General features: G+C 42.6%; 1 protein-coding gene across 3 annotated transcripts in view; it reads right to left on the reverse strand.

Annotated features, from left to right (window-relative positions):
* Positions 1 to 14,753: 14,753 nt before the first annotated feature.
* c3h5orf34 (chromosome 3 C5orf34 homolog) overlaps positions 14,754 to 19,798 on the reverse strand; it is a 46,208-nt gene continuing 41,163 nt past the window's right edge. For 2 of the 3 annotated variants that reach the window (XM_048526709.2, XM_048526706.2), the window contains exons 12-14: positions 19,311 to 19,418; positions 17,961 to 18,001; positions 14,754 to 15,738 (exon numbers count right to left, since the gene is read on the reverse strand). In XM_048526709.2, coding sequence (XP_048382666.2) covers positions 15,455 to 15,738; positions 17,961 to 18,001; positions 19,311 to 19,418 — 433 coding nt within the window. In that variant the 3' untranslated portion in view covers positions 14,754 to 15,454. Of the gene's footprint in view, positions 15,768 to 17,960; positions 18,002 to 19,310; positions 19,419 to 19,798 lie in introns of all 3 variants that reach the window. The other variant, XM_048526708.2, reaches the window with a different exon arrangement.

Below are 19,798 nucleotides of genomic sequence, written 5' to 3' on the forward strand. Positions count from 1 at the left end.
TTTGTGCGTGTTGTTTAAACTTTGTGAGTTTGTGGGGACATTAGATGCTGATCAACAGCTGCTGTCCAGGTGTGACAAAGACTAGGGGATGGAGTATTTGCGAAAGAAACAGTAACATAAACTTCAAAACAGCCAAACACAAAGGAAATCAGAGATTCTCACAGAAGAGCCACGTGTGCATAACAGCTGTGGTGTTATCCACCCACCCCGCCATAGGCGAGTAGCCGCTGTTGCCAAGAGTTGCCTCGGGTTATCTGTTTGTGGCTGCTTCCAGTCTCTGACTTGATTAGGATTTAGTAAAAGTTAGTTTCTTTAAAAAAAAGACCCGCTACTTTCCCCGAAAAGCGAGGGCTTTTAACAAAAAATGTCGGCGATCAGAACAGGAGCTGTGTCACGGGGATTATCTGCGCATACAAATCGCGGATTATTCCCCAAGGGGCTGGTCGGAGGACTGAGCTAATCTGGCGCATAACTGAGCAAGAACACTTACATTTGTATCAAAACCTTAAGATGACCTGTAGCAGCTTACTACCGGCGGAGTATTCTCTTTGAACTGGCTTCACTGTTGTAAGATAGGGAACGTGGCAGTTAATTTGCACGCAGTAAACTCCCACAAATGCTAATGTGTTAATGACCAGATATATCTGTTTTAGGTTAGTGTTTTATTAGATACGCCTGTGGGATAAAATGAACACTGGGCAAACCAATTTCCCTGTTTTTTTTTGAAGTTGTGCCCAGGGTTCTTTTGCAGCCAGACAGATGGGCAGGTGGGCACTTGCTTCCCCATCTCATCTGTAAGACAGCACTTCTTGACAGTTCAAAATTCAGTTCTCCTTATGGTGGTACTCAATTTCACAAACCTCTTGAAACAGACAAATGAATCCCATCTCCAAATTGACAACTGACAGACATTGATTCAATATCCAAAATTACGGCAAGGACGAAACAGGGACATAAACAGAATGGATATCAAAACTCTGCGTATCCAGGTGGAAGATACTTGCTGGAGTTCAGTTCAAGTCCTAGAGTGCACCTTGATCTGTGAGACAGCCCAATCAACTACCTTTACAAGTGCCTAGGCCCGAAACATCAGCTTTCCCGCTCCTCTGATGCTGCTTAGCTTGCTGTGTTCATCCAGCTCTACACCTTGTTATCTCATAACAAAATGGTTGAAGCTTTAATTAAGTGAGGGAGTCTGTTAAAAAAAAAGCTAATGGCATGCTGGCCTCCATAACAAGAGGAATTGAGTATAGGAGCAAAGATGTCCTTCTGCAGCTGTACAGGGCCCTGGTGAGGCCACACCTGGAATATTGTGTGCAGTTTTGGTCTCCCAATTTGAGGAAGGACATTCTTGCTATTGGGGGAGTGCGGCATAGGTTCACGAGGTCAATTCCCAGAATGGCAGGACTATCATATGTTGAAAGATTGGAGCGACTGGTCTTGTATACACTTGAGTTTAGGAGGATGAGAGGGAATCTGATTGAGACATAAGATTATTAAGGGATTGGACACTCTGGAGGCGGGAAGCATGTTTCCGCTGATGAGTGAGTCCAGAACCAGGGGGCACAGTTTAAAAATAAGGGGTAGAACAGAGTTGAGGAAAAACTTCTTCACCCAGAGAGTGGTGGGTATATGGAATGCTAATTGGAGATAATGGGAACTGCAGATGCTGGAGAATTCCAAGATAATAAAATGTGAGGCTGGATGAACACAGTAGGCCCGAAACGTCAGCTTTTGTGCTCCTGAGATGCTGCTGGGCCTGCTGTGTTCATCCAGCCTCACATTTTATTATCTTGGAATGCTAATTGGTTGACAAGTAAATTTTGATTGGCTGAAATGCTGCCATGGAGACAGCAAGCCGGAACCATAGGCTCCCAAGCTCCCAAGAAATTCAAAACAGCATAAGAGGCCTGAACATATTCCTTCCAGTTGCAGGGAATGGGTCCTTGCATGTGAATATATGTCACACCTAGCAAGTTTAAATTAGCCATATTTATGATTGACTAATTACCTCAAGTTGGCTGTTTGCATAGCTATTAACACACTTGGTATTGTTCAGCAAGCACTGCTAATCAAGGAACAATAGATGATGCATATTCAATCTTCCACGAGCAGGCTAGTTGAGTACAGGCTGTCTTATGCCTATCACAAACACCCAAAAGGTATAAGCTGTTTGATTTGACCAACTAAACTATGGGAATTACAGCCTTACACATCAGCACAGAAAGTCATACACTATCTGGCTCAGTTATGTGATAATCAGAATAGATTTTGTGATTTACTATGTTGGTGGAAGATGTTTCTCTTATTATCCTGTTTTCCATTATATTTTATTTCTGGTGTGGGTGGAGCAACAGAGAATTTGGGATTGTTCTCCTTAAAACAGTGAAAATTAAGGGAGATTTAAGAGAGATATCCAGAATAATGCAGTGACTGGTGGTTTAAGACAGTAAATGAAGAAAGATTATTTCCTGCCAGTGAAAACAACCAAAGAATGTAAGGGTGTGGAAAAAGCAAAGGAAAAGGTAATGAGAAATATTTTAAGTAATAAGATGTTTTGACTTGAAAGGGTCTTGTAAACACATTCACCAGCAACTTTCAAAACATATGAACGGAGAAAGTTGCAGGACTACAGGAAATGAGCAGGGGAGAGCAGCAAATTGCAATGCTTTCAAAAAGCTGACACACTTGATGTAATGAATGGCTCCCTCTGTGCTGTATGATTCTGTGTCCTTCTCTTTGCTCTTGACCCTTCAATCATCAGGGTAAGAGATAGCACAAAGCACTTTAAGATGTTTGCTGGTGACATAGTTGTATAAGTATGTGGTGGAGATATTAAGTTCACATGTTTAAATTCCTTTGATGTTCTACTTTGTCACAAGCATTCACCTGCTTGTTATAAACCAGTTAATGCCTGCAGAAATGTAGCACTCAAAGGAATACATGAGGGAGGACACACTGCCTAAATGAAATTGTCCAAAGTCAGAAATCACACGACACCAGGTTATAGCCCAACAGGTTTATTTGAAAACACAACCCATTGGACTATAACCCGGTGTCATGTGATTTCTGACCTTGTCCGCCCCAGTCCAACACCAGCACCTCCACATCGTAAGTGAAATTGAACAGTATACTGAGCTCCTTTCTAAACTACAACTCAAATTAACAATGCAGAAGGATACCAGTCATCTATCAAGTACAGCATCATAAACATTCAAACATAGGTTTCCCAGTCTCAGACTGAGTGAAGAAGTTTTGCATCATTTGGCAGTATTTTTAACCTCAATAAAAATTGGCTGCTATTGAAACAAAATAAACCACCCACTTTTGATAAATAAAACTTCTGTCACCGCTGCAGATTATGAATACCAGATGTTTCTGGAAGAATCCAGACTGGGCAACTATCCAACACCAAGGATCTGGTCACGAACATATGTCACTTGCTGTTTCAATATTTCCATTGAAACTGAAACTGTCGCTCTTTTTGGAATACCTGTCAAAAGAAAATCTTCTAATTTCTTTCAGCATCGCACAAAGGAAATTATTCCTACTGCTGACTCTTCTGAATTTATTTATTTCTCATAAGCCGTTGAAAACAAAAGAACTTGTTTCATATCACACAAAGAAAATTATTCCTACTGCTGACTCTTCTGAGTTGATTTGTTTCTCATGAGCCTTTGAAAAAATATAACTTGTTTTATATCTCACCACAATCCCACAATGTCCCGAAGCACATTATTATCAATAAGGTAGTTTTGAAGTTGTATGAAGTAGCTCAACAGCTATTTTCCTGCATGGACCTATAAACAGCAATGATACGTTTATTAGGTTTTCCACACCTGGGAAAATAACTTCCCAGTTCTTCACCAAAGATATGAGACCTGTTACATCTATCAGAGAGCAAAGTGGGCCTCCCCAAACTCATTTAACATCTCATCAGAAAGGCACGTCTTCAAGAGAGCTCCTTTGGCTTTGCACTGATATATTAGTCTGATTAATATGCTCAAACCTCTGGGAATGGGATTTGAACCCACACCCATTTGAGTTGCGGGGGTGGGGGGGGTGGTGTTGGTGAAACATGCTATCACGGACTCAAGATTGAACCTTAATTCTCCTACTGAGCAGTTTTAGCTCAGTTTCAGCAACATTCTTGCCTCGAAAGCAGAGGTTTGAGTTCAAGTCCCACCTCCATGATTTTACTGCATCATCTCAGCTGAGTTTCCAGTGTAATGAAGAAATGACATATACTCAAGAGATCTGCTGAGAAACTGGACAGAAATTACAGAAAATAATGAAACTTGTATGCATATCCTGTCTCTTCCAAATGTATTCCCACAACTGACATTTTCTCTAATTCATTCATGGGCTGTAGCCATCACTGTCTGCACCAACATTCATTGCCCATCCCTAATCACACTCAGCGGCGGTTAAGAGTGAATCACAATGCTGTGTGTCAGTGCAACAGCTCCGCAGAGGCCTCACTCAGTCACTCACTCACTCACTCACTCACGCACGCACGCACGCACGCACACACGCACAATACTGACCCAGTCCCCCTCAGAGTCAGCTCTTAGAGTGACAGAACCTCTGACACTCCCTTTTATATCTGTCAGCCAGGGCTCCTCGATTGACCACATTAACGGCTCCAATTAGGGAACTCCTATTCAATGAGGTCCACCTGGCTGACCTCATTACAATCACTGCATCCCTCCCCCTTGCTGTCCGAGGAAATAGGTCGATTTTTTTAACACTGGTTTACTCCAACTCTGCCTCTGATCCAGGCGGCATGTAATGCACAGTAGCTTGCCACTTGCATCGAAAGCATCTTGGATGGAACTCATTCTTCCCTTCAGGCAGCAAAGGCTTTGAGGCGTTGATATCACCATGTCCATCTCAGATTCTGAGGTATCTCCAATGCTCGATGGAGAGGGAGAACCCATGGATTTTGTAGCTCAATCTTGTCAAAACTCGCTAACTCATGGGTTCCAGAACAGTTGGAGAAAGGCAGTCAAGGAGGCAGCCATGTTTTACTCCCGCACCATTTGCGAGGCTGCAGCTTTCATACAGACCACGTACTTAGTAAGGGCGGTTGCACCTACCTGAGCCTTATATGTCACATAAGCTAACTTATTTGGCCCATGCCTCTTACCCTTGCAGCGCCATTCCATGGTTCATACTCCAAACATCGTCCCATGCAGTGAGCTGTCTCTCTCACAGCTTGACTCATTTGATCCTTTTGTCAGAGACTGGGTCCAGTGCGTGGAAAGATTGCATTTTTTCCTGGGCAAATGGCATTGAGGCATATAAAAACCATCATGTAATTCTTCTGACAGGTTGAGGACCCGCAGCTTTTTTGGACATTTGGAGTCTAACTTTCCCTGACGCACAAGATACTAAAACATTTCAAGAGTGGACAGATTTAGTTAAGGAATATTACAACCCCAAATCTCCTTTAATTCTGAGCCACGATCAGTTTTACTTCACATTTCGAGACCCAGAGAATCCATAAAGGGATTTTTGATGAGGTTAAGATGACTGGCAGAGGCATGTAACTTTGGTTTAATCCCTAATGTGATGCTGAGAGACTGTTGGGTTTGTAGGTTAAATGGTGTAACCATGCAAAAGCACCTAACTGAAGCCCAATTAGACTTCAAACAGGCACGACAACTGGCTTTATCAGTGGAAAATACGGCAAGTGAAGCAGATGAGACACCCTCCCTCATCTAATTGAGTTCGGGGAACACTATTTGAGTGAAGGCAATTGCATTGCCTCACTCAGGACATATCCTGAACAGAGAGACTCTAGTTCAGGCCACTGCAAAACCATAAAACAAAGCCAAGCCTTGGCCAAATAGTTAAAACTTTCTTCAGGATCCAGGGCAGCAAGACATTGTAGTTGGTGCGGTATGTGGATTCGAGACTACAAACGAGTCTCGCTAGATCTTAATTCAGTAACAGAACTCATAAGATGGTATCCAGGAGAGTGCACACCCTGGAAAGTTCACCTACATCTGGTTTGGAGCAGTTAAATTGCTCAGCAACATCCAAATCAGAACCCGTCAAAAGAAACATCTGGTTAAATGGTCACCCTGATGGACGTCAAAACCAGCATGGACAATTCAGTTATCACAGAGCCAGTCTTTAATAGAATTCACACTGGACTCCAACCCTTGCATTTGCATAAGATTTTGCCTAGACTGAGAGCCTATACTGAGGAACCTTTACAGATTGGGCTACTTAAGGACAAAGAAGGAAAGTTATGCGCTGAGTCAGAGAAAACGGGTGACATTCTTAACGAGTACTTTGCATCGGTATTCACCAAGGAGAGGGACATGACGGATGTTGAGGTTAGGGAAAGATGTTTGCTTAGTCTAGGTCAAGTTGACATAAGGAAGGAGGAAGTGTGAGGTATCCTAAAAGACATTGAGGTGGACAAGTCCCCAGGTCCGGATGGGATCTATCCCAGGTTACTGAGGGAGGCAAGAGAGGAAATAGCCGGGGCCCTAACAGATATCTTTGCAGCATCCTTGGACACGGGTGAGGTCCCAGAGGACTGGAGACTTGCTAATGTTGTCCCCTTGTTTAAAAAGGGCAGCAAGAATAATCCAGGTAATTATCAACCAGTGAGCCTGACGTCAGTGGTAGGGAAGCTACTGAGGAATAGGATCTATTCCCATTTGGAAGAAAATGGGCTTATCAGTGATAGGCAACATGGTTTTGTACAGGGAAGGTCATGTCTTACCAACTTAATAGAATTCTTTGAGGACGTGACAAAGTTGATTGATGAGGGAAAGGCTGTAGATGTCATATACATGGACTTCAGTAAGACATTTGATAAGGTTCCCCATGGCAGGCTGATGGAGAAAGTGAAGTCACATGGGGTCCAGGGTGTGCTAACTAGATGGATAAAAAAACTGGCTGGGCAACAGGAGACAGAGGGTAGTAGTAGAAGGGAGTTTCTCAAATTGGAGACCTGTGACCAGTGGTGTTCCACAGGGATCTGTGCTGGGACCACTGTTGTTTGTGATATATGAAAATGATCTGGAGGAAGGTGTAGGTGGTCTGATCAGCAAGTTTGCCGATGACACTAAGATTGGTGGAGTAGCTGATAGTGAAGGGGATTGTCAGACATTACAGCAGAATATAGACTGGAGAGTTGGGCAGATAAATGGCAGATGGAGTTCAATCCAGGCAAATGAGAGGTGATGCTTTTTGGGAGATCAAATTCAAGGGCGAACTATACAGTAAATGGATAAGTCCTAGGGAAAATTGATGAGCAGAGACATCTGGGTGTTCAGGTCTATTGTTCCCTGAAGGTGACAATGCAAGTCAATAGGATGGTCAAGAAGGCATATGGCATGCTTTCCTTCATTGGGCGGGGTATTGAGTACAAGAGTTGGCAGATCATGTTGCAGTTGTATAGGACTTTGGTTCGGCCACATTTGGAGTACTGTGTGCAGTTCTGGTCATCACATTACCAAAAGGATGTGGATGCTTTGGAGAGGGTGCAGAGGAGGTTCACCAAGATGTTGCCTGGTATGGAGGGTGCTAGCTATGAAGAGAGATTGAATAGATTAGGATTATTTTCATTAGAAAGACGGAGATTGAGGTCTACAAAATCATGAGAGGTATAGACAGGGTGGATAACAAAAAGCTTTTTCCCCCAGAGTAGGGGACTGAATTACTAGGGGTCATGAGTTCAAAGTGAGAGGTGGAAATTTTAAGGGAGATATGCGTAGAAAGTTCTTTACGCAGAGGGTGGTGGGTGCCTGGAACGCATTGCCAGTGGAGGTGGTAGACACAGACACGTTAGCGTCTTTTAAGATATATTTGGACAGGTACATGGATGGGCAGGGAGCAAATGGACATAGACCGTTAGAAAATAGATGACAGGTTAGACAGAGGATCTTGATCGGCGCAGGCTTGGAGGGCTGAAGGGCCTGTTCCTGTGCTGTAGGTTTCTTTGCAACTCTTTCTCAACCAGTTTTGCCCCATGGTGTCATGTGATTTCTGACCTTGTCCTAGACTGTGTCGAGTTTCTTGAATGAAGTTGCACTCATCCAATCACGTGGGCACAATTCCATCACGCCCTGATTCATACCTTGTATATGATGTATAGGCTTTGGGGAGTTACTTGTTGCAGAATTCCCAGCCTCTGACCTGCTGTTGTTGCCACCGTATTTATATGACTGGTCCAGTCCAGTCCAGTTTCATTTAGTTTTTGGTCAATGAGATGGACGGAAGTGGGGGGTAGGATTCACATGCGTGAATACAGGAAATCAGTATAACATTCTGCTTGCCACTCCTGTCCTGCCAGTTGGTATCACCACGGTTGTCCTTATCCCCACAGTTCCCCCTGCCCCCGGTAGACCATGATTCCCTATAGGCAAAAATTCTATCACAGCCTTAAATGTCCTCAATGATGAAGCACCCAAAAACTCCTGGAGTACAGAATTCCAAAGATTCACTACATTTTGAATGAAGAAATTTCTCACTGTCTCAGCCCTAAACGATTGACAGTAGAATCCCGACAGTGTGGAAACAGACCATTCAGCCCAAGTCCCGTACTCACCCAGTGAAGAGCATCCCGTCCAGATATCGCCCCCATCCCACATACTTGTAACCCTGCATTTCTCATGGCGAGTCCACCTAACCTACACATCCCTGTAGAATACAGGACAATTTACCATGGCCAATCGACTTTATCTGAGCATCTTTAGAATGTGGGAGGAAACCCCACAGACATGTGGAGAATGTGCAAACTTCACACTGACAGTCACCCAAGCATGGAATCAAACCTGGGTCCCTAGTGCTGTAAGACAGCTGTGCTAACTACTGAGCCACCTCTGTTACTTGTACTAGTTTTCAAATTTCTAACCAGAAGCAACATAGAACATAGAACATTACAGTACAGGCCCTTCGGCCCTCGATGTTGTGCCGACCTGTCATACCGATCTCAAGCCCATCTAACCTACACAGTTCCATGTACGTCCATATGTATATCCAAACATCTTATTGTTTACCCTATCAAGTCTCCTCAGAATCTTTGTATGTTTCAATACAATTGCCTCTCATTTTTCTAAATTCTATTCTTCTATGCTCCTCCCTGTCGCTAGCTTATTTGAACCTAGAAAGTTCAGGAAGGAAGGAAATGCTGTGTAGATCAGCCTTTTATGAGAGAGAGTAAACAAATAGAAGAATCATTTTAACATTGGAGCTGCTTATCTCTGGTGATCTGTTCATGCTGTGCTTGCCTGGAATTCCACAAGATTGGAATTAATTGCTCATCCTTGTCATCTTGACTCTGGTCAAACTGGAAAAATTAGCCGTACACATTCCACACTCAAGTGGCCTAGAAAACAAGAACAGAGGTATATGCTGAGGCTGTATAAGGCTCTGGTCAGACTGCATTGGGAACATTATGAGCAGTTTTGGGCCCTATATGTAAGGAAGGATGTGTTGGCATTAGAGGGGGTCCAGAGGTTTACAAGAATGACTTCAGCGATGAAGGGCCAGTCATATGAAGAGTGGGTGAGGACTGGGTTTGTACTGAGAGGTCTGGGTAGAATGGGCATGAAGAGGTTTCCATTGGTAGCAGAGACTAGGACCTATAGGCACAACCTCAGAGTGAATGAACGACCTTTTAAAACTGAGACGAGGAGGAATTTCTTCAGCCAGTGTGTCATGAGTCAGTGGAAGTCACTGGCAGAGATCACTGTGAAGGCTAAGTCATTCAGTGTGCTTAAAACAGAGATAAATAGGTTATTGATGGGTAAGGGGATTAAGGGTGACATGAGAAAGCAGGAGAATAGGACTGAAAAATGTATCAACCACGATTGAATGGTGAAGCAGACTTGATGGGCTGAATTGCCTAATTCTGCTCCTATGTCATATGGTCCTGGGATCTCACAAGCAACCCTTGCATTCAGCAAATGCAAATGGAAAAAAAATCTTTTCCTAATTAACCTATTCAGAGATGTTATTGCACAGTTCTGGAGCATGTGGGATTTGAACGCAGACCTCCCAGTCCTGGGGTAAGGACATTACCACCCTAGCCTCAAGGGCTGGTATACAATAAAACAATTTTAAAATTAGAGCTTCAACCAGAGGTAGTAACCTGGAACTCTTCCATGCGGCTGTGGTTGTTGAGGATCAAAGAGGAAATGAAATTGGTTAAATTTCCACATATAAAGGTGCTGAGGGATTTGGAGCAACACATGGTCATTCATCATATTTAAAGGATTCTCCATTAATAACAAGAAGTTGTTTACCAATGAGCTTCAGAGATGCAGCAGATTGGAAACCTTATCACTTTGGCATAGGCCCATATGAAAGGAGCAGAAAACCACCCACTGGCTTGAGGGAAACAGAAAGAAAAGGCATTGAAGAATATAATAAGTATTACTAAGGGATTTGACAGGCTCAGAGGGGAACATAATCAGGAAATCACAGGAATATACTACAGAAGATGGAGGAATAAAATCAAAGGGGATAGTTGTATGACTAGGATGGGACAGTAATATAGCGAGGAAATTTTGAAGCATGTATAAAAAGGTAAGATGAGAGACTGAGGATGCAGTAAGATGACTTGAAACCAGTTAAAAGCTAATGTGTTGGTTTGTCTTTACATCCAATTTTCCTGTTTCTTGAATCAGTATTTTTAATTCAGGACGAGGATGTTCTCTGCCTGGTTAACTGTTCCTGCGGCAGATGAAGTGTGTTGGCCTGGCTCTGTTTGACTCCGTTCTCTGGCGCTGTTCTCTGCATTCTGGTTTTATTATCTGGCGTTGTCCTCTGCATTCTGGCTCGGTTTTCTGATTTAGGCTGTGTTCTCTGGCTCAATTACTTTTCTATCTTGGATGTGTTCCTTGTGTTGTTTTACAATACATTTCCCTACCAGAACTGTGAAATAAAGATTAATTTATTTAAGAACACAGCCAAAGCTGCATAAATACATACCTTGTGCATTATTTCTTAGTGCAACTGTTATTAGGATTTTTTTGTAAGGCTATCTTCTCCACAAAAGGATTTGGATTTTTTTTCCTAAAGAAGAATCCTATTCAATTCAAAATGTTACTGTTTTTCTCTCTCTACAGATGTCTGATCTTTGCTGTTCCTGGAGTCTCTCCAGCGTTTTTGTTTCTAAAATAAAAACATATGATTTATGGTGTGTTTTTAAACATGCTAGTTCAGGCTGGTTTTTAGTAAAAAAAACAAAAGGTAACTAGGTTGTTCATGATGGTTCATGGATTGTAAGTAATGAAAAATTTGTTAGCTGTTCGGGGTGGGGGGGGGGGTGGTGATTGAAAATAAAAACGAATCCCTCTGTGTATTGGAAATTCTTACCACCTTTTTCATTGGATGTAAACAGCAAAATATCAAACTGACTGACAGTTCAGATCAACAGATTTTGTCTGTGACTGAAACACACAGGATTGAGTGCATTCATGGAGCTCCCAACTGTCAGTCAGCACTCCATGCCCAAGGCGATGCGTGAAAATTAATGATTTATAAGGTTTTGGAGTAGATCTGTAGCTGATGTTGTGGGTGTTGAGGTTGGTTGGCTCGTCCAGCTGGTTTGTTGTTCCGCAGACGTTTCGTTACTGTGCTTGGTAACATCCTCGGTGAAGCCGCCAATGAACCAATGATTTGGTTGGGATACTGGAAGATTACTTAGTTAACTCTGTTTCCTTAGACAAAAAGCATACAAAGATAGGAAAGAACTCAAACATGGAATTAAGAGGGCTAAAAGGGACCATGAAGCATCTTTGGCAAACAGGATTAAGGAAATTGACAAAGTATTTTATGCAAAGAAGAACCAAAAGGATAACCAGGGAAAGGGCAGGTCCATTTGAAGACAAAGGAGAAAATTTATGCATGGACCTAGAGGAATTAGGTGAAGTCCTGAATGAATAATATTCACAAAGCAGAAAAACATGGTGGATGGTGAATCTCGGGATGGGTATGTTGATATTCTAGGGCATGACAAAAATGTGGTGGTTTTGGGTGTTTTGAAAAGCATTAAGTTAGACAAGTCCCCAGGACCCCATTCCAGAATGCTCAGGAAAGCAGATAAGGAAACTGCAAGGGCCTTCTATTAAATCTTTGTATCCTCTTTAGTCACAGGAGAGGAAGCAAAGGACTGGAGAATAGCCAATGTTATTCCTTTGTTTAAGATGGGCAGCAGGGATAATCCTGGAAATTACAGACTGGTGAGCCACACATCAGTGGTAGGGAAATTACTAGAAAAGATTCTTAGGATTTTACTTACACTTAGAAAAATATGGGCTTATTAGCAAATCAGCAGCCTGGCTGTGTGGGGGATGTCATGTCTCACAAACTTGAGTCTTTGGAGAAAATGACAAAAGGTCATCCAGGGCAGGGTGGTATATGGACTTCAGAGAGGTTTTTGACAGGATCCCTCATGGCAGGCTGATACAGAAAGTGAAGTCACATGATATTCCTGGTGGGCTCTAAGATGGACACAGAACTGGCTTAGCCATAGAAGACAAAGAGCAGCAATGGTAGGACGTTTTTCAGATTGGAGATCCAAGACCAAAAGGTGTTCTGTAGAGATCAGTGCTGGGGCCCCCACTGTTTTTTTAATATAATGATTTGGAGAACGATGGTTGCCTGAATAGAATGTTATTGGACAGCATAAAAGGTTAGGGGAGCTGTGGAGTGAGGAGGATTGCCTTTAGTAGGATGTAGTTAGGCTGGCGATTTGGGTGGAGAAATGGCAGTTGGTGTTAATCTGGACCTAAGTGAGGTGATGCATTTTTTTGGAGATCTAAAGCAGGAGAGAAGTTTACAGTAAATGGCAGAACCCTCAGCAGTAGTAACATACAGAGGGATCTAGGCAGACAGGTCCCCAGTTTCCTGAAAGTGGTAACACAAGTGGATAAGGTGTTTAAGAAAGCATTATGGCACGCTAGCCTTCATCGGTTGGATGCAGAGAAAATAAAAATTGCCAAGTCATGGTGAAGCCGTACTTAGGCCACATTTGGAACATTGCACACTGTTCTACTTGCCACACTGCCAGAAATATGTGGAGACTTTGGAGAGGGCACAGAAACACTTTACCAGGATGTTGCCTGGCTTGGAGGGTATCAGCTATGAGGAGAGATTGGACAAACTTTGCTTTGCTTTCACTTGAATGCTGAAGGTTGATGGGTGACCTGATAGAAGTTTACAAAGTCACGAGAGGCACAGATAGAATGGATAGTCAAAGTCATTTCTCCCAGGGTAAAAATGTCAATTACTAGGGGACATATGTTTAAGGTGAAAGGGGGTTAAAATTTAAAGGAGATGTGAAAAACAAGTTTTATTTTAAAACAGAGAGGGTGGTAAGTGCCTAGAATGCTCTGCCAGAGGAAGTGATGGAGGCAGATACAATAGCAACGTTTAAGAGACATCTTGACAGATACACAAATAGGCAAGGAATAGAGGAATATGAGCAACCTAGAAGCTAAATGTTTTTAATTTAGACAGGCATCATGTATCAGTACAGTTTTGGTGGGCTGAAGGGCCAGTTCCTGTGCTGTACTTCATTCAAGGCTAAGACAAAGCAATAAGCTTGAGAGGCACTCACCCACCAACTTAAATATTCACTCCCTCCAACACAGACACTGAGTGACAGCAGATGTACATTATGTAAGAGATGGGCAGCAACAACTCACTAAATCTCCTTCAATAGCACTTTCCAAATATATAACCATTACCACCAAGAAGGACAAGGGCAGCAAACACTTGGGAATACCACCATCCAAGTCACATACCATCTTGACTTAGCTCATTGCAACTTTCTCAAAGGGCAACAAGGGACGGGCAAGAAATTCTGGCCAGCGACACCCATATCCCACAAATGAATAGAAAAGAACTGTCCTTTCTTCACTGTCACTGCCAAAATCCTGGGAGTCCATTCTTAGCAGCTCTGTGGATGTACCTCACCTCATGGACTGCAGCGGTTCAGGCAACAGCTCACTGCTACCTTCATCAACATCAGGCAACAAACGCTGGCCTTGTCTGCAACGTCCCATTCCCATGAAAGGAATTTAAATTTTAAAAATGTTCACTTCTGCTTACAATGAACATGAACACACAGACACAGACGGACACAACTGAAAACCTGTCAAGAAATTGTGGCAACAGTCCAAAATGCAAAACAATTTGCATGCAGTGGAATTTGACCACTTTAAAAGTGCTAAATAAAAGCTACAATCAAGAAGTTTCTACTAAATTTCTGATAGGATTTCTTGGAGACTACCTTATATTTATGGCTACTCGCTTCGATCTCTCCTACAGTGAAGTTATATTTTCTATTGGCCATAAGCTGTGGAAAGTCAATTTCAATCATAACTTAAATTGTTTTTACCCAGACAGTTGTTTGAATAGGAAACTCTACCATGAGTGATTGTAACCAATAGCATGGATCCATTTCCAAGAGAAGCTAGAATAGTAAATGAGACAGAATGTTGATAAGGTGAGATGCAGTAGCAGGTGGAGTACAAACATCAGCAGAGAGCTGCTTGTCTGTTTCATTGCTTTAAATGACATACAGCAGTCAGTTTGACACATCACAGTGAAAAGGATTATACTTCAGAAATCATTCAGTACCCAGTGAAGATTCAAAACGTTTTCCCACCGTTTTGGATAATAGCTATATAGCCTATTGGACACAAAACAAGGAATCCAGCAGCATTCTGCATTTCAGCAATACAACTAGAGGATTTATTGAATAGTAAATGAACATAGTTAAAGTCACAAATAACTGCACAAAAATCTAATTTGAACATTTATCAATGACTAAAGAAGAAAAACAAGTTCAGTAGCTATGATTCACGTACAACTACAGTGCAAATTGTACATGTTTTCTAAGATAGAACAATTAAAAGAATGATTTGCATTTAAATGGTATCCAATTCCACATCACAAAAAAAACTTTTCATGTACAGCAAGTTCTTTTCAAGCACTTCAAGGTCATAATGTGCAAATCAAACAGACAGACAGGACTACTATTCAACATCTCATCGGAAGAGGAGTGAACATCACCTGTGAGCAGTGAACATGTGGACATATTCTGTTTGATTCAGTCCACAGATCCCAGAGGCTGCGCTAACACTGCCTGTATTTCCCTAATTGCCAGAGTACTGAGTGCTGGATATCTGTGGTCCAACGCCCACTGTACTTCCAGTTTTCCCTGTAATGGATCTGCATTATATTTTGTTCATGCACCAAATGAAAAGGTCCCCGAGTTACTATAAGACCTGCTTATCGAGTTTCTGAATTACAGGTCAAGGGTATCACTGCTGAGGATTCTGCATTTTTAAGCGTACAATAAGCTAGGGGAACATGAAGTCAAGTCTGTGGGTTATCATTAAAGACGCACAGTCATAAAGTGCATTGTATTTCTGACTGCTCACCATTATAAAACAGCAACAGAGACAGACAGGTCTCAGAGACGCAGTCCTTGCTGCAGCAGTGGAAGACTTCCAATTGCATCTCTTTGCTCTCCCATGACTGCTGAATGCTTCTTCTTTGTTTCATTTCCATCCTTCTTGTTCGCCTCCAGCAGCATCTCAATCTCTTGGATAGCTTGACCTGTATTTTTCAGAACTGTCTCGATATTCTGGTTCCTTGCTCGAGGACAGAGGTTGGTGGTCTCTGTGGGTTGGCAAAGGTCAGACTTGGCATTCGATGGGGGCACGTGCTTCAGACAGTTGGAGTTCTCCAGGAGAACTACAGGCATTTGTATTAAAGAAAAATCACTAGGGAGAGAGAAAGCTGATCAATTTATGAGCAAGAAAACAATGAGGGATCCTGGGTATTGTACATATAGATGTACAAGCAAAGAGCTAATGCTAAGGCATGAAATTAATTAGGGTTGCAAAGCCTCTAGGATTATCCTGGAATCTCCAACTCCAGGACACTTCTATGAGTAATACCAGAAGAAAGTGGCAACACAAAACAACGTGGGATTGCAAGAATTTTGAGGCTGTAAAAGGGCTTCAGGGTAACTTAGACAAGATGAGCGAGTGAGCAAATACTTAACAGATGCAGTATAATGTGGATAAGTCTGAAGCTGTCCATTGCAACAGGAAAAACTGAACGGCAGAGAATTATTTAAAGACTGCTAGATTGAAAAGTATTGACATACGAAAAGACTTGGATTTCCTTGTATATCGTCACTGAAAACAAACACACAGATGCCATTAGCAATTGGGAAGACAATTGGCATGTTGGCCTTCACTCCAAGAGAGTTTTAGTACAGAAGCAAGAAAGTCTCACAGCAGCTGTACAGGGGACTTGGGAGAAATGTATCCAATTTTATCTCCTTATCCAAAATACTTATGATAGAGAGACTGCAGTGAAGGTTCACCACACTGATTCCTGACAAGGTAGAAGGACAGACTGCATCAACTGGGTCTGTATTCACCGACATTTAGAAGAATGAGAGGAAGGTCTCACTGAAATATATAAAAATTCTGACAGGACTGGAGGGACTGTTTGCAGAGGTGATGCTTCCTCTACGATGTTCATAGGACCAGAATGAAGGGATCACGGTCCTCTGATATGGTGTAGGTAATTTAGGATTGCGATGAAGAGAAAACGTCTTCACTCAAAGCATGGTGAACCTTTGGAATACTCCACTGCAAAAGACTGTGTAGAATAAGTTACCGAATATATTCGAGAAAGAATGACAGGTTTGTAGAACCTAAAGGCAAAGGGATATAGGGAAAAAAAAACTAGAGTAGAACTTCAGTCACCATTCTTTTGAATTATGGAGAAGGCTCAATGGGCCAAATGGTCTTCTCCTTTTTCTATGTTTCCAAAATCAATGATATTCAGGAAGTGTTTCTTTCTATATTTTAATATATTTTACTATTTACCATTTGTAAGCCCAGGCTTGGACATTTGGCAACTTTCCACTTTATTGGGTAGATGCCAGTGTTGTAGCTGCAGTGGAACAATTTTGTTAAGGGTGTGGCAAGTTCTGGAGCACAAGTCTTCTTTGGCCATTATGTTGTCAGGGCCATGGCCTTTTCAATAACCAATATCAACCATATTATGATTTGTGTGGAGTGAAGCAAGTTGGCTGAAGACTTACATCAGTGACACTGGGGATGTAAGGAGGAGGCGGAGATAGATCATCCACTCAGAAGATGTGGTTGAATATTATTGGAAAGGCTTCCAGCCTTGTCTTTTGCATTGATGCACTGGAATCCAACCATCAAGGATGGGAATATTCGTGGGGCCTCCTTCTCCAATTAGTTGTCTAATCCACGACTATTCATGATTGGATATAGAGGGACTGCAGAGCTCAGATCTGATCCATCGGTTGTGAGATCACTTTGCTCAGTTTGTCACGTACATGTTGATAAGCTTACAAGTAATCCCTTTTTTGAGGCTTCACTAGGTTGACACTTCATTTTTAGGTTGCCTGAAGCTGCACTTGGCATGCCCAGGTGCTAGAGCTCACATCTTCCAGGCAAGTGGAACGTATTCCAGCACACTCCCATATGATTGTTCCTGTGGACTGGCTTTGAGGTGTCAGGTGGTGAGTTATTCACTTGTTCGCAGAGTTTTTAAAATTACTTTTACATTTAAGTTTCTGGTCAAGGATAATCATGAGGATATTGATTGTGGGTGATTCAGTGATGGTGATGCCACTGAATGTTGGGGGAATGGTTACACCTCCTCTTGTTCTAACAGTCACTGCTGGCATCTGTGTGGTGCAAATGATACCACTTATCAGCACATGCCTGAATGTTGCCCATGTCTTGCTTTTGTAAGCCACTCGTATGCCCAAGACATCCCAATGTGCTACATCTAATCAGATACCTCTGAACTGTAGTCACTGCTGCAAGAAAGGAAGAGCAAACAAGCAAGACCCTACAAGCTTAAACTTTTCCATTTCTGACCCAGATACACCATTGTGTTAAAGGTCTCAAAAAGGATACAATTAAACCTTTGTATTTTTTGAAGCTCTGCAATGATAGATCTGAAAAAGACAGAAAAAGTGTGTGAAGTGTTTTACTCAGGAAAGGTCTTTGGCTATGGGGTGCACTCTGAATGTTAACAAAGCCTGGAATGATTAGAGAGAGATCACACCCTCCTCAAAGCTGTAAGTAGTCATAGAAACACAGAATCCCCATAGTGTGGAAGCAGACCATTCAGTCCATCGAGTCCACACCAACTCTCTGAACAGCACCCTACACAGGCCCACTGCTTACCCCATCCCTGCATTTCCTGCTGTAGACACTATGTGCAATTTAGCATAGCCAATCCAGCTAACCTGCATATCTTTGGAACATGGGAGGAAACTGGAACACCTGGCAGAATTGTGCAAACTTCACACAGACAGTTGCCTGGGGCTGGAATCGATCCCTGGCGCTGAGGCAGCATGCTAATTATTGAGCCACCGTGCTGCCCAATTTTAGAAGGATATTAGTTTTTGAGCAAACTTGGCCCTGAGCTTCCCTCACTGGATGCCGCATCAAGATGACAGGTGCGTGGTGGCAGTTTGCTGCCCTCCACCAGGGGAAGCTCTGTTCCTGGAGCCACCCACCTTGCATTCTAAACAGGAATCCCACTATTTATCTTTGCAGTGAGAGATTTAGAAGGGAATCAAAACATCCTGCAACTGCCTAAAATCAACTGACTCATTACACTCACTTTAGACTAATAATGCATTTACAAATTGGTAGGTACAGAACGTGGGAGATGTGGGATGAATGTACAGCATAAACACTAGCGTAGACTTCTGAAGCAAATTCGATAGAGCACATAGATTAGGGATATCCTGAGTTCAATCCCAGGTGTGTGCCACATTAGCTGACTAAGGGGTGGCAGGTCCCCTTCCCTGAAGAGCATAAGTGAAGCAGTACACTGAGCCAGTGGTTCTGGAATTGGAAAGAATGAAAGCTGAATCTTGAAACAAGGGAAGCTCTGGTCAGGCAACTGTCCACAAAAGCAAAGGCATGGACTGTTAGGTTGATGGAGACAATACCATTAGGGCAGGATAGAGGCTGGAATATCTGGATTGAGGTACTTGAGGAGGGAGGGTGACTATTTTGCAGGCTGTGCTAGTTTTGGGTGGATGGTCTGACTCTCTATACAGAGAGTACTCTGGTTTAAGTACACACAGAGTCCAGTTGTGTGCATTTCTCAGGAACCTGTTTGGAGACTCAGCACTCTGAGCGGTTTCAGGTTACTGTTAACCAGCTGGTCGGGAAGTAATTTAGTAAAACCTTTTAAATAGAGACTAATAAACATCCACTTGAAGACCAGAACAGAACAAACTCTCTCACCTGTTCTCATCTTGTGCATTAACCTGGGGATTGGGATGGTCTGCTGAAGCTTTCTCCCTGTTGCCTTTACTCACCCACCGACACCAGTCCATCGCTGCAGTGGTATATCTAACCAGGGCACAGATTTAAACTCATTTGCAAAAGAAACAAGTGTGACATGAGAAAAAAAAATTCACTCAAATTTGAGTCTGGAATGCACTGCCTGCAAGTGTGCAGACCAATTCAAATAGAGGCAACCGAGAGGGCATAGATGATAATAGAAAGGCAGAACAATGGCACAAATTGATAAGGCTCTATCAGACAGCCAATGTAGACAGAATGCACTGGGAGGCCTCCTTCAGCACTTTAATAATCCTGTGATTCAGTATGGGATGAGGGTATAAAAGCTCTGAAACGACACAATCCTGATCACCCAGCACCAGAGATAATGGGAACTGCAGATGCTGGAGATTCCAAGATAATAAAATGTGAGGCTGGATGAACACAGC

Source organism: Stegostoma tigrinum, chromosome 3 (genome assembly GCF_030684315.1).
Source record: "Stegostoma tigrinum isolate sSteTig4 chromosome 3, sSteTig4.hap1, whole genome shotgun sequence".
Classification (NCBI taxonomy): Eukaryota; Metazoa; Chordata; class Chondrichthyes; order Orectolobiformes; family Stegostomatidae; genus Stegostoma; species Stegostoma tigrinum.